Here is a 16438-nt window from a genome sequence, read left to right as displayed (position 1 = left end):
TCTCCAGACCCTTTGTATCATGGATTCTTGGTAAAGGCCAGAGATCTGGTCCATAACAGATACTCCAGCTGGTTCAATAGAGATGATCCAAGGGAAACATTGTGAGAACCTCGGCCAAAGCCAACCTATCTACTTCATCCACTGCTATCAGAGAAGGGCAGGGAGCATCATTTATATGACTCTCAAAGAGGAAGGAGGCCCTTGGTTCAGAGAAGGAGAGCTGTTTTGAAGTCCTGTCCTTGGCTTCATGATGCCAAGAGCTACATCTCAGCACAGTTATTTCCCCACCACCCTTCGGAACCCTCAAGGGAAAATATTTCTTTCACAGAAGCACCAGACCCCTAAAAAAAAAATACATTTACTAAAAGTGAAGGTGGGAATAGACATCCGATAGCAGTAAACTCAGAGACCCTGATATCCTAAACTCATACTTGTAATGCTGTGCCCACACCCACACACATAAGCAAACAGCCTTCATATTTGGAAGAGAGAAAAAAGGGGTCATTCTTTGTTTTGTTCAGCTTTAGAAGCAAAGGATCTTCCCAGAGCTGATCCCCAAAGTATGGCAATCAAGAACATATGCTGAGAATCTTAACATCTGCAAATTTAATAATTTTTTTTAAAGTAAAAGCCTTTCCTTTCCCATTTCACCTGGCAGTACCTTGTTCTACCAGCAAGGGTGTACAATGTCAGGGAATGGCATCATTTTGAAGGAGACAAGCTGGGTGAACATGTGAGGTTTCACACCGTAAAACCCTATAGGGCCTGTGCAGGTTACAATGTTGTTGACACTAATATGAGTTTGCATCAGCATAGACTGGGGGGAGAAAAGAGAAATGGAGTGTGCCCGATAGCCTTCAGAGCTATTATGTACCCAGACATGGTCCTACGGGAATGTGTAGTTCTCTTGCTCATGGTGATCATTCAAATGTATGTATGTCATTATCATTAAGATCAGCCAAGAGGCTTCTGCTAACTAATGATGCCCAGATTTGGGTCCCAGAGGAGCCAGGGGCATATCGAGATTCATTTTTTTCTGCCAAAATCTTATTCAGAAAGTCACTTGTTTAGGTGGTAATGTGCGAACAGCTCAATTAATAGAATTATTCATTATTACTAAGAATTTGCACATAATAAAAAGAAAGCAGTAGTCTAAAAAGATCAAGGGAGGGACTTCCCTGGCAGTCCAGTGGTTAAGACTTCACCTTTCAAGGCAGAGGGTGCAGGTTCAATCCTGCACCCAATATTGGGAGCTAAGATCCCATATGCCTTAGGGCCAAAAAAACAAAACCCTGCCAAAAGTGAATTACAACAAATTCAATAAAGACTTTTAAAAAATCACCCACATCAAACAAAAATCTTTTAATAAAATGGTAAGGGGAACAGTCTTCTAGCATCACAGTATAATGTGCCATGGATCTATAGCAAGAGAAAGTAACTGCATGAGGGCCAGATTTTGTACTTCTCAGTGGTCAGGCTCTGAAGATATCCCAGTCGGCGGGGGCAAGCCACTGTTCAACGCTGAATAGCACTTTATAAAAGGAAAAAAAGCACATAATACCAAGTTTCTTCTCTACACTGATAGTTCAGAAGAACAGTATAACATACCTGCACTTTACAGTTCAGGGAGTCTCATAACAACTGGCCAGCAAATTAGGAAGTTATTTGGCAACCCACACTGAAGTGACGGTCTTCTTTGCCACAGGCATAAGTATATTATAAACATAAATCCTCTCTGACCAATGTAGGAAGAGCCTATAGTTTTCAGCAAGTTAAGCCATTTGCTTCAGGCAGAATACACCTAGTGCATCCAAATCAGATAGACGTCAATCCATTTTCCCTTAAGAAAGCCAAGTCCACAGCACTGCTGAAAACCTCTTTCTATTGCCTTTCTCTCCCTCATTGGGGAAGGGACGATAGTCTCCATCTGTAATAGGTAACCCCATATACATCAGGGAACTGATGTTTAATACCTCTCCTTTCATTTGACATTTCCCTTTACTTGTCTCACAACCACTCTTACACAACCTTTAAATCATCTTCTCTTTACTTCTACTATTTCCCTAGGTTTTCCCCAAGTAACTATAGCCCACCTCCTTTAATACAGAGACTGGAGCTGCAAGGGATGGTATGGATCATTTATTCTAACAAACACATTTATACATGAGAAAATCAAGGTCCCATCTATTAGGTACTTTATGGAATTTGATAACTGAAGTCATAGATAAAACTCTCAAAAGCTTCTCTGTGGCTCCTCTGGCCTCTCTGGAGTTTCTGCCTCTGTTCAGTCACAGAATTCATCTCAGAGACCATTCTGACACTGAGAATCTTAGCATCTGCAAATTCAGTGATTTTTTTTTTTTTTTAAGTTCAAAGCTTTCTCTTAAGCACAGCACATGACATCATCTTGTTCTAACGGCATGGGTGCAGACTTGTATTCCTCTCCAAAACTCATACCAAGGAGTTCAGCACCATAAATCATGTCTCTCTGAAAGCCCTGTGATCCCCACACCCTGGCTGCACACAGACCAGGTGACGGATTCCAAAAGGGCTACCCACAAAGTTTCTTAGAAAACCTGATTTGATGAAGACAAAGGAATATAATTAATGGTGACCCTCTCTAAATGTCTATGTCAGAGATATAATTTCTCCCATTAACATAGTTTTTTAAAAGCCTCACTTTCTTGAATTAAGTTATGTTGTATAGTTTCTCTTCTTTGCTGTATATTAGAACGGAACATAAACACAGCAATTCAAAGAAAGTTCCTAAACCAGAGAGTTTAGTGTCGTATGAGGGATACTTATAGTCTTATGCATTTCCACGTAAGCCCAAATTTATTAATGCCTTTAAGAACAGTGTACCATGTTCAGAGCTATGCACATATGTCAATGAAAAAGAAAATATGTATTTAGTCAAATACTGTCCATACATTGATCTTAGATGATCAATACCTTAAAACAAAGCAAAGGGTCTAACATGAATTTATTGTATCCTATTTCATCTACTTCTTTTACATTTTAAGTGCAATTCTCTAGAGAACATCCATAAATGGAGATATCTGTATGCCTATAGCAGGAAAATGCCTACTCATATGGAAAAAATTTTTTTAACATTTCTACCTCACCTGGAGTAATTGCAAAGGCTTTGGGAGAGGAAACACTAACCAAATAAATGTGACTGATTTGATGGATAATACACACTTGGATTGAAAAAATTTTGTGCCCAAGCTCAGCTCTAGGCACTGTGGTCATGGATGAAACGGACCAACTGTATACTCATGATGCTTGCATTCTCATCAAGCAAGGTGGGGCACAGAGAAACCAATACTCCATAATAACTCAGGTGATGGTGGATAAGCAATGTGTAGAAAACAATAGGGAGCACAGGCAAATAAGGCAGATGGGGAATAGAATGTATTACTATTTTTATAAAGTGGGAGGAAGTGATAAGGTGACGCTGAGCAGAGTCATGAAGGAAATGAAAGAAGGGAGTTATGCTGATATCTGGGGAAATGACATTCCACACGTGGGAAACAGCACGTGCAAAGGGCCAAAGAGGCAATGAGCCTATAGGTAAATGGTGAAAGGGAGAGGAGATGAGGACAAAGATGGAGCAGATCCTTTAGGATTCTGGAGGTCATTGTAAGGACTTTTACTTTTCTACTGAAAGAACTGGGAAAACACTCGAAGGGTTTCATCAGAAGTGGCAAGACCTGACTTGAAAAGCATTGTTTTGGTGGTGTGGGCAGAATATAAGACAGGGAGCAGGCAGAGACCTACCTCATTTAGCAGGCTGCTGCCTAGCCCAGATGATGACTTAAATCAGGGTGATAGCGATGGAAGCCAATACAGTGTGCAGATGCTGGGGACAATTGGAAGATGAGGCCATCAGGATCAGCTTCACAAGAAAGGAGGACTAATACCTGACATTATTTTATCAGAGTTTAACACTTTCAGCTTTCGACTTGGATCCCTAGATGTAGTAGCACTTAGAGCTCCTATTCGTTGTTTGAATTAATTGCTGTAAATGAGTTTCTGATCCTAGCCTGAGAACACATTTGGATAAAAAAAAAGAGGAAAAACAGATGATTAGCAACTAAGAAGAGGGGAGAAGAACAAAAAATAAGTAGAACAGTACAAAAACTTCTTGAGTATTTTTACTTAGAGATAATTGTGCATCCAACTTTGGTATTTCTTGGGGGAGGGAAGAGAAGATAAAGGAACATAATTGGAAAGAAAACACGGCAGCATTATGTGGCAAAATGGACTGAGGTATTAAGTTGAAGATCAAGTGGAATTTCTGTTGATAAGGTAATTAAGTTGTATCATGGGTTCTATTTTCTCTTTCCATGAATCTTGTCTCATTAGAAATGAATCACTAAATGAAGCAATCTTTGCTTTCTTAAGTTCTAACTCCACATTTGGAAACTAACTCTTGAGTTTATACAAAATAATTTCCTCTTCAAACTACTGGTAACAGTTGAAGACATTTTGGTCATAAAGGGAAAATTAAATTATTAATAATGGATTCTCTGTCTCCTACTGAGAAATCTCGACATAGCAAGGCTACTAAATGGTTGGCTAGCAGTGTTACATGTGCCCAGACAACATTACCAACGCATGCACTTCTTTTGAAATGGGACCAAGGGGCCCTAGCACAAGTAAATTAAGGTGAAGAGTAAAACAAAAACAGGTCCAATAACAAAGCAGGAGGACAAGGCAACAGACAGTGAATGGAAATTGTATTCCATGACCATAGCAGTAAAATCTCTAAACAAGCAGACACACTGGGAGAAATTATTCGGGGTCACTGGGAGCAAGGAAATGGAACAGATGGAAACAGACTGGAATGTCTGTTCTATTTAAATGTTTATTTTTTTCCTAAGCCTGATGTATGACACAGAGTAACACGCTGATTCTCAGGGACCAAGTCTTAGCCACTGAACTGACTAACAGACTTGGCATCCATAAGAATCTATTAAATAAATATGTTTAGCATTGATTGAGAGCCCAGTTACTCAGAAAAAATGGGTCATTTTCTCCAAAGCTTGGCCAGTCTCTGCATTACTGGTGCAAGAAAAATGGATTTCATGGTGCTGGACAAGGCTGCCACTTGGCTGCATTGATCTCTAAAGCTTCACCAACTTTTGTGAAGCAAAACATGCCTTTTGATGGACGTGAATGGTCCTTCTGTGGTCAGCTGCAGAACTTAGTGGATCTTTTACAGCTTTCTTCAGTTTTCACTTTAAATAGCAAAAAGTACCATGTTAACCTAGAGTAACAGCAGCTACTCACCCCCACTCCCAGGAAAGCCAAAAATAAGCCTGCACACTTCTTATTTCTGACAGAAAGGACAATTATAGAAATCTGCCTAACCGCACTTAATAAAATAGGCTAAACTTATGCCATTAAAAGTCTTGTGAGAATTTCATTAGAATCGTAGAAAAGCTCATCACAAACACACACACACACACGAAAATGACAATACTTTCCTCTTCCACATATTTTACTACCTTGGGGAATAACAGATGGACTAATACAGGAGGCATATGTAAAATATTTATGAAAGGCAAAGTAATTGTGATGGTAAACTCGTAAAACAGTAATTTCCTCTGCTATATTCAGCAGCATGTACAAAAATGAGAATATCTTTTACATAATAAAAAATGCACTGACAAAAGCTACAGATGAAACAGTAAAAGCAAAGCAGAAAAATACAAGTTACAATCCCCTTTGATACACTAAAAAGTGTTTAGGAAAGAAATAAAACTGCAGTGTCTTGTGGGTTTTTTTGCTGTTGTTATTCCTTGCAAGAAGACCCTGAATTTGCACTATCTTCCTCTCAAATAGTTTAGACATTCTAACATAGGGTGTTCCCTTTGAAGTCCCTATGAAGCAGGTAGATCATTTCAGGTTACTCTGTAACGTTCCATGATGACATTCACATGACGTTTGGCAGAAGATTATGTGACACTAATAGCTTGAGAATTTTCCATGTGCCTACCTTTGCAGTCCATGTACTTCTTACCTACATGGTCAAAATATACCCGATTTTTAAGAAATTAGAATGCAGTGAACAAGCAGATCGTAAGTACACTCTTAAGATAGCATTCATCAAATTCCACAATAGCATGGGGAACACTGGAGTAGGTTTCTGATACCATCTTTAGAAATGCAGGTAGAAGGGATTAGACAGGTTCAAGGAGGACAGCAAGAAGCTAACACACTAATCCCTGGTTATGCTAGACGTACCCCATGACACATCATTCCTTTTCAATCTCTGAAAATGAAAAGCCTGCACAGAAATAATAAAACTTGATCCTGGAAAAGATGAAGAGCTTAGTCAAAATGTCAAAGGCAGTACTGCTATGGGATGCTCACAGCCCAGCCAGTTCTCTGCAAGCACAGTCGAGGCCACCGTGCGACTTGAGAAGGAGGAAGGCCAACTCGCTCCAAAACAAGGTCTCTCACAAGCCTCACATTTGCTGTCATTTCTTCAGGATAATAAATTATTTCCCCTGTTGAAATTTCCACTGGCTCCACCATTTTTTGAAGGGCAGCCATTCATACAATCATTTGAAAAAGTATTTATACAGTGTCTGTTACACGACCAGCAAGATGAATAAAATAATGAAAAAGACAAGCAGAGCCCCAGCATACTTTCTAGTCAAGAGTGTAAGACTTAAGATGCTAAGGGGGAAAAAAGGCAAGGGAAAAATTCAGTTTTAAGACTGAGTAATGTGACAGAGAGTAACTGGTTGGTTACTTTAGACTAGATAGCTGGATGATAGCCTTTTCCAGAGGATGACATTTCACATGTGGATGATGAGAAGGAGCCAGATGTGTGATTAAGAGAAGGAATAATATTCCTGGTAGAAGCGACAGCTATTGCAAAAGGCCAGAAACTGAGAAACAGATATTCTGTATTAGAGAACAAAATCAAAAGGGGATGGGAGTCGGGGGAGGAGAGAATTAGATGAACTCAGAAAGCTAAGCAGGGTCTAAATCATGCTGAGATTTATAAACCAGAGTCAGGAGAACACAGAGAGGCCACGGGAGGTGCATACGTGGGTGACTTACATCTACAAATTCGCTGGCCGCTGCAGAGAAAAAGCACTGCAGGTAAGCAAGGATGGACACAGATAGCCCAGTGGTGCGGCTGTTACAGCAGCCGAGACAGAGAATGCTGGCCTGGCCCAGGGCACTGGATTCAAACAGACAAGCAGCCGGAGGTGGAGACAAAATTGACTGGGCCTGATGATAGGTTTGACACGGGAGGAGAGAGAAAACAGGAAGGATGTGTAAATGGGAGACTTTTGGTTTAGATAACTGGCCAGATGGTGAGACTGTTCACTGAGAAAAGAAAGACTAAACAGGGACAGGTCAAGAAATCAAAATTATGTGTTGGCCACTGGATTCTGAAATGTCTGTTAAACAGCCACGTGGAGATGCCAGGTAGACAGGTGAACGTGAGGAAGCTGTAGAGAAAGTATACGCGGAGTGGCCAGGAGCACTCCCCTGGTTTCCCATGAACTGTGGCTTGAACTTCATTTCACCTTGTTCTTTCTCTTGCCTTATCTAGCTTTGATGAAGCAAGAATCAGATAAAGTATATGAAGAAGCTTTGCAAAGAATAAATTAATGCCCTCACATTTATAATTATTATCATGCATCACCTTCCATCAAATATTTATCTGGTACGCACTGTGTCTTTACCATGGAAGCTTCAGGAAATGTAGATTATGCCACCCCTGTCCTCCAGGATATTCTAGCTTCTTGTGGGCTCACACGGTAAAAAAAGTGAGCCTCATTCTAAAAAGGGAACAAGCTCCAAAAGAGTTAGCATGTCACATGACTCCTCTGTAACCTTAGGCAGCCACACAGACTTGACTTTCTTATTCTCTCACACACCAAGACAAATAGCACAGAATTGAGAGCCTGGAGTTTCCCTAGCAGGGTGTCTGCTGACAGACTTCTAGTGCCCCAACTATGGTGAATGTTCCCACACTGAGTGCCACATAGTAGCAAATTTCACAATTAGCTTCCCCTTCATGTTTAAAGACATTCCTATGAAAAATGAAGTTTCATGTGGCAAGAATATTTCCAGTGCAATAGTGAACATGAACACTTTAGCATGAAGTTAGTTTATTTGATTAACTGAGAGAGCTATGTCTTTAAAGAATGAGACAGCTGACTGGGCAGCTTGACCTGGGCTGTGGTCAGGCAGCCAAGGAGATCAGCTCCTCTAGTGCAGAGCATGCCAGATGGACAGACCAAGGACAGGACGTCAGCAGTTCCAAAGGGGAATGTGAGGCCATTGCTAACTGATTCTCTTGGCCATGTCGTTTCATCCCATGGAGGATGGGGGTACTTGCTTTTGTTCTCATTCGGTAAAAGGAAAAAGCTTTCAGGGAGACATAAATATAACTTAGCTGTCTTTATATTTCTCACACACACCAAAAAAATGTTCAAAACAAGTTCAGTTAGGAATTTCATCTAGGAAAATGATGACCCATAAAAAGAATGAATATTTGTATCCATATTATACTCACACCCTGACATGGTCATCACTGTTGTCACTAATAGAAGCGTCATCCCTTTGAAATGCCTTTCTTTCTGCAAACTACTATGAAATTGAAGTTCTTACAACTCAGCTCTCACTAGAATTTTCACTGAGATTATCCACTTGAAGAATGAAAACACGTGAAACCACTCTCAAAGGCAGTGGGTTCACAGATGACTCTTGGGTCCACAGAGTCATCCTGTCCATAGAGAACAAAATTAATTAAGGTATTGAAAAATAATAACTTAACATTCTAAGTAAATTGCCATGAGTACTCAATTTTACGCACCGTATTTTAACCAGTTTGGAAACTACCAAAGTTAATTTTAAACCCATAAGTGACTTCTTTCAACAGTGATTATGCTTATCAACTCTCTCCAAGAGGTATGACATTAGTGGAGGTAAGATCCAGGATACACACTAATTTTGTGCAGAGCACGTTTTGAAACTTGACCTGCTGCAGCACTAAATCACCTAGCATTTTCTAAAGCCAAGTTAAAATGAGTTTTCCACTGAATTTTAACTAGTATCTAGGATTGTCCATGCCAGTAGCTCTATGGCCCCCTTGACTAATGCAGCATTTTCTGTCCTGTTTTCCAGCCTCTGCCAGCACATACGTGCCGACGGTGTGCAACGGCCGGGAAGTCCTCGACTCCACCACCTCATCTCTGTGATTGTGAATTGCAGTTCAGTTGTCGTGTTTTTAGGATATTAGATGAAAGTGCTCATGTGCAGCTCCAGAATGTGGAAACAGCAAACGAATACCCCTAGTACCTTTTTTTAGAAACAGTACAATAAATTATTTTTAAGGACTGTACAGTATATAGTGATGTGCTAGAACTTTTTAGACTGATTTTAGTGATTATTAATGATTCCTTAGAACCTGGAAATAACCCATTGTTTACAGAGCTGAGCACTGGTGACAGGGTCTGACAGGGTCAGTCTATTAGAAAATATGGTGGCAATATTAGATAACTTTTTTTCCTATGAAGTTTTTTGTAGGCCCTTGTTGTAACTAACTTAGGATGAGTTTCTATGTTGTATATTAAAGTTACATTATGTGTAACAGATTGTTTTTCTCAGCACAAAATCAAAAGCATCTGTATTAATGTAAAGATACTGAGAATAAAACCTTCAAGGTTTTCCAGCATGGTGGATAATGGTTTTGTTCTTATTTAATCATTCCAGGTAATTTGAATATGTTGATTTAGACCACTTCTATTTTATTGTTGGAGGAAATAATCTAACTATGCTTCTCTTTACATCTGTTAATAGATACATTGAACACAAGTTTTACCCTGTAAGAGAATTTTAAGCATGTCTAGACTTCTTCGCAGATCTTTGCAGATCACATGATCAGAATTTAACTGATGACACCATAAATATCAGATTATTACTGTGGCCAGACAATAATACCCTTATTGGTTTCTTTAAGCCACATCTGCAAGGCAGCCCTGAATTTGCCCACATAGGTCTCTGAGGTAAGGAGAGAGTTCTTCCATTCCTATATTCCTCCAAATATCGAAACTGACCTGTCAGGGAAGGTTTGATGGCTCTCATTTTCAAAAACCACCTAAATTTCTAGCAAGGAGCCTGGAAAAACATCTTGTTATTCCATTGGAAAATCATGCTGGTGGTTCACAGCTGAATGAGGCAATGAAAGTGCAGGATATCTTCTTTTCCAAAGTCCCAAGAACAATGTTTAGGAGCACATAGACTTGTCACTAAACTTGAATATTTTACTAACCTAAATAAAGGAGCACACAGGGAAATCATGGATAAGCTAAAATAGGGTCATTCTTACCAGTACTGTCCTATTTCTCCTGATAAGTCCTTGAGTCACAAATCATTTATTAATGTAGAAAAATCACTGAGAATCTAACTATCTGCTAGGTCCTGCACCAGATACCACGGACAGGGCATGTATTTGTTTCCTGTAACTAATCTGATGACTTAACATGAACTGTGACTTAAAACAACAAAAATTGAGTGTGCAGCTGCACCTTCTTGGCTATAGGGGAGGATCCATCCCATCCCTCTTCTAGTTTCTGGTGGTGGTCAGTTTCTTGACATCATATCACTCCAATCTCTGCAACCGTCTTCATGTCACATTCTCCTCTGTGTGTCTCTTATGAGGACACTTGTCATTGAATTTAGGGTACACCTGGATAATGCAGGATGATCTTATCTCAAGATCCTTAATTGCATCTGCTAAGGCCCTTTTTTGAAATGAAATAATATTAGGATGTGTAACTTCTAGGGGGCCATGCTTCAACTCATGACAGGGAAGAAGAGGATTAACATGTACTTGCCTTTAAGAAGCATCAAGACTGGAAAATATGCTAATAAGGAGACTGCCACTGAGGGAGACAGAGAGAGGAAGGAAGAGGAGGCTATGAGGGACCCACAGGCTAAATAACCAGGGCCTAGATAATCAAGACTGACACTATTTTTAAAATATCCACAAATAACAAGTAGGTACATAAAAGCCAATATGACTGGCCTTGAAGGAAATAAACTGAGGAGTCCTGTTAGCAATTCTCTACTTCCTTCTAGATGCCTTTGAATCAGCACCCTCATCAATGTGTCCAAAACTCAGCAGATGCTCAAAGACAACAGTGCAAACTGTCTCTAAATTCTCAGATTCAAAGAACATGGATGGGAAGGAGTGGGTGTGGCAGATTGGGTAACAGTAGTTGTCAAAAAAGACATTAGATGTCAAAAAAGAACTCTGTTGTGACTGAAACTGGCAGGAGTACTAGATAGGTGTGCTCAGAATGAGTACCTGCTCAAAATCAAGGCTGAGGCAAGGCTGATGGCAGAGAAAATAAACTCAGTCCGCTGATGGGATTTGACAGGCCAAGGAAGGCAATATCAGGTGGGTTGTTCAGAGACACTGCTGATGCCCAAAACAATCAAACTGATCGTGGATCTTCTTAAACAAGACAGTCAGGTTGTGGGTGAATCCTGAGTGGGTGTTTCTGAGGACCGGGTTTTGATCTGTGGTCACTTATTTCACTCCCTGTCTTTACACTGAAAGTGCATTCACTGACCGCTCTCATCATCTTTTTCTTCCCTGCCATGAACCATGTTTCCTACTCAAATGCACACACCCTAACGTGTGATCCCTAGAAGTAATTTTTTAAAGAGCATTCAGCATACGTGTGGAAAATAGCAACTATAAAATCTTTTTTACATGAGCCATTTCAAACCAATAGGTTTGAGATTGATTTTTCTTTAACTCCAGTAACAACATTTCATTCTCTCAGAATATAAAACTTGCTGAGTTGATCCATCTTTGCAAAAATGTCCTGAATGCAAGGAACTCAAGCAGAATGATGTATCCCACTCATAAAAACACATGCCAGAGCCTCATGATATGGTTGATTTTTGTTGGATTCCTGAATGTTTACAGCTTTTGAAATTCCCTGTGTCCTCTTTTAGTTTAAATACTAATATTCACTTGCCACTCAGGTTTCTCACAGTAGCATAAAAAGGTCCCATTTTCAAACTGTGAGGCAAGCTGGTTTGCAGACCACATAGAGGACAAATTAAGAGAGTAGCTCAGAAAGGAGGTAATTCAGCCAGTGTACCTTTGCAGACTTCAACCCCGCAGTTCCTCTCAACTAGCCCCCCTGCTTTATCCATGTACCCACCATGATAGTTTGGGGTGTCAGAGCTCTGTAGCAAAAGGCCACAGAGAAGCAAAAATAAAGTGAGGTGCCAGGAAGATGGAACATCAGTATGGATTAAAACCTTCACAGCCCTAATAAGGCCCAAACCCATGAATAACGCAATTATCACTCCTGCTCTGTGAAAGGAAGTTTAGATTTGCATAATCCCCACTGGTTGGACTTATTAATTTAACCCGAGAAATGGTAATTTGAAATCTGTTGATGGCTTAGATGGAAACCCTTAGATGGCTAGCTAAGATAAAAGGAATATTACTCCCTTCAAAACCAAATTTACCAATATCCACAAGCTGTTTTATACAGTATTCTTCATCCAGGAGTCTTTAATAAGATTAGGAAAATTCCAGCAAATAAAGAGCCTAACTGGGATATCTTGCTCAAGGCAATTGGAGGTCTGTTTCTTGAACCACCAATCATTAAAAGAATCCTAAGTGTCCTTTGCAGTTCAGTCAGTATTAAAATAGGATTTGGTAAATATGTGTGGACTGAGGTGTACATGGCCTGAATACATGCAATGGATGCTCCAGTGCTGCCAGGGAACCCTATCCAGCACCAGGGCTCAAGAATCTAGGTTGACACTACTTTTATGCATCAATATATGTTACTTCCAAATAGTTAATTGAAAGAAATCTGTCAAAGAGATTGAATATTATCTCCAAATCTAGTTACCTTAGCAATAAATGTTATAGAAATCACAATGAGAAAAGACTTTTAAATCAATCTTACTGGTTGACTTTGAACCAATTCACTTGTTTTATTTTATCATTTCCTAATCAATATCCACAATCAAGTCCCAGAACTATAAAAGGAACTCAGAAGAGTATCTGGCTTTGTCTTTGGTGAGTGATTAAATCACCAAGGGAAGGTAATGGGCTATTTTTTTCTTGATCCTCTCTAGAGACTTGAGAAATCTTGAAGGTGTAAACTCCTAAAGGGCAAAGAATCTATGCAAAAAGATGATTCCAAATAGTTTTGCTTGTGGGTTGTAGTGATGGAAAACAGTGGTCAGCAAGCCACAGCCCACAGGTCAAATCCTAGCCTAGCATCTGTTTTTATAAAATCTGTGAGCTAAGAATGCTTCTACATTTTTAAATAGTTGGAGGGAGAATACCAAAAGTAATATTTCATGAAAAATAAAATTGAACTCAAATTTCCATGTACATCAAGTTTTATCAGAATGTAGCCATACCCATTTGTGTATAGACTATCTGTGGCTGCTTTCACGCTACAATGGCAGAGCTGAAACAGAGACCACATGACCTGAAAAGCTGAAAATACTACCTGACCCTTTACAGAAAAAGACTGCTGACTTCTAATCTAGACAATTGCAATAGTAATATCCATTAATAGCAATTGTAATAGTAGTATCAATTAACTTTGAATTATTCGTCCCCATCTTTTACTTCATTTATGATTCTAAAATGAATTCATCAATCAGCCCGGCTAGCTCAGTCGGTAGAGCATGAGACTCTTAAAATGAACTCATCTGAAAACATTAAACTGAAATAAAATTCAGCAAAAATGTAATCTCTGGCCATTTACTGTGAAGGTGGACTCCATTTTAGTGTCCAAAGAATAAGTCAAGTATTGGTATTTTTTAGGTTTATCCTCCTTGAGTCCTTTTCTAAGAGCAATCTTTATTTAGAACTTGCTCATGTAAACCTTAGATAATGTTCATGGTCACTAGGAAATAGATGTGAGGATATGTAAATCCTCTGAAGAAGTTCTACTCTACCTATCTTTAGTATAAAAAGGTAAATGTGAGCAATACACTGCCAATGAAATCAACTTCCCACCCCAGTTCTCAGGAAATTTACATTCATGAGGAAGAGAGAAATGATCTGCATATTAGCCTCCCATCAGGAATGAACATAAGTCACAAGAAGTAGCTCTACTGACAGATGTCAGATGACAGTTCACCAGATTTGTCTTGAACTACCCCAGAGGGTAAATGACTAGACACAGGTAATCCTTCTACATAACCATTTAAATCACCTTTTCTCTCCTTGGGAAGAAAATAATGACAAAAATCTACACAAAAATACTAGGAAACATGTTTAATCCTGAAAAGGACTTGATTACTAGTGATCAAAGAGGGGAAAAGTCAATAAAAACAAAGTTCAATCCTTTAAATCAAGTGAATACAAATCAAATTGTTCAATACTGTTAAATGGCATGATATAATTTATCCATGGAAGATATGGTCTCATTCAGTGGAAAACTGATTTAAATATGTTTTGACAGAGTGCTAAGAGATTTTATAGGTGATAGCTGACTTGATGAAGTATTTAAGGCTTCACAACTGCTTTTTAGAAAAATAACAAATAACTTGTTCTTCCACCACTTAGAGGGGCAAAGATATAACAAATGTCAATTAAAAGTCAGAAATGTGATTAATTTATTTTTGCCTTTCAACATTACACTGAGCTTTGCAAAGGCAAGACTTTAGTAAGTTTTATAGCCAGAATTCATCTGAATGTCTTCCTCATAATATTCCTTCTGTCATACTTCTTGAGTGGTTGAAATAAAATGACAATCCACTGGGATCCAGATGAAAAAGTCAGCTCTTTTCAAAGATGGGACTGAGCTGCCAAAATCTATTTAATATCTAAAATAAGAAATAAAATAAATAAAATTTTCAATACCAACTATATTTTCTGAGAGTTCATTAAAATTTAAGGCATTTTTGACATGTCAGAGATTTTAGTCCAGTGACAAGAGAAGAAAGACGCTATCTGTGAGCAAATCCCAATTATCTCTATGGCTTGGAACATACATGCTGAACACAGCAAAGATGAAGACAGAGGTGGCAGGTGGACGTGTGGAAACTTCTTGACTCTGTCCAATCTGTACAACTTTGCCAGGGCTCCTCTGAAAGGGTGCATTTCAAGTGTATTTTTATTCTTTTGCTTAATTTTTGATCAAAATGGGGAATGGCTCACCAGCAGTGATGGCAGGATAAAAATGCGCAATGCCAAAATAATTTCCTAATTATAATAAAATGTAAGAAATTAAATGTAGAAATGGTTTATGTAAAGCAATGTCCTCTGCAAATTCCACAAAAAAACAACAAAACAAAGCCCACCTCACCTATACTCATGAATCCAACAGTAGTGACTTACACAAGACAAACATTCATTCAACAATAACAGAATGGTCCACTGTTTTACCCACCAGCGAAATAAATTCAATTATTTATTTTTCCTTCATTGGCCACAAAACTAAGGATGACCTGCTGAATCAAAAATTACAAGGCGTACCTCATTGACAGACTGGGGGCAAAACATTTAATAAACTTGTCCCTATGCCCTACCTCACAGGCCAATTACCAATCTTTTTAAAACTCTGGATTGAAACCTATAAAGATCACTGTTTATTGAAAACAAACAAGATCACCTTAGATTATAAATGGTAAGGAAACTCCCCTCTTTCCGAGCTTTAAAACAAGTTTTACACAAAATTGGTCATACCCAGCTTCGTTCAAACTTCTTTCGACAAATATTCAATTCCTGCTAATATCAGTATAACCTGTCCATCAGAGAAAATACCACAATTATCTGGATCATTTTTGAATAAGAACAATACTTATTTCATAGCTGCTTATGGTACAACAACATTCTTATTTTGAATACAGATATATGCAATTTTCTAAAATTGAATTTCTAAGTAACTTAAAAAGAAAACCTCCATGGAAGTAATAATCCTTACAGTCTAGCATATAACCTTTGATGCTTGACATAGGGCAAATGTACCCACTGCCATTTTCTGGAGGCCATAAATTACCCCGTACCTCTGTACAGTTACCTGTACTTATACACAAACCATCCCACTTTTTTCTCATGATTTTGCAAGTGATTTGCTTAAAAAAAAGCTTTCTTATTCATTCTAAATTATACTTCAAGTATTACATAAATTGTTTCAAGTCATTTGACTTTTATGATAGTGTCAGCTTGTTTTTATTAGGGGAAAATCTAAGTTTCTCTTTGCCTTTTTATTTTTTTTTAAGAATCCCATTTCTTTTCTTAAAAAGCCCTTCTTACCAGTTCCAACAAGGATGGAATTTCAAAGGCGAATGTAAGTTTAGATAACCCAAGCACATGCTGACTCTTCATTAAGAATTACTGCTTACTTAGGCTCCTGAAATCAAGAATGACACCCTATGAAAAAATGAAAAATCTATTGTC

General features: G+C 38.7%; 1 protein-coding gene across 2 annotated transcripts in view; it reads left to right on the top strand.

The window, feature by feature from the left end:
* The window catches only part of GRM3 (glutamate metabotropic receptor 3), a 228174-nt gene extending 218462 nt beyond the window's left edge, over positions 1 to 9712 (top strand). For both annotated transcript variants that reach the window (XM_043873420.1, XM_043873419.1), the window contains exon 6: positions 9163 to 9712. In XM_043873420.1, coding sequence (XP_043729355.1) covers positions 9163 to 9236 — 74 coding nt within the window. In that variant the 3' untranslated portion in view covers positions 9237 to 9712. The remainder of the gene's footprint in view (positions 1 to 9162) is intronic.
* The last annotated feature ends 6726 nt before the right edge of the window (positions 9713 to 16438 follow it).

Source organism: Cervus elaphus, chromosome 18 (genome assembly GCF_910594005.1).
Source record: "Cervus elaphus chromosome 18, mCerEla1.1, whole genome shotgun sequence".
Taxonomy (NCBI): domain Eukaryota; kingdom Metazoa; phylum Chordata; class Mammalia; order Artiodactyla; family Cervidae; genus Cervus; species Cervus elaphus.
The sequence above is the reverse complement of the archived record's forward strand: the minus strand, read 5'-3'. Positions and strand labels throughout refer to the sequence as shown.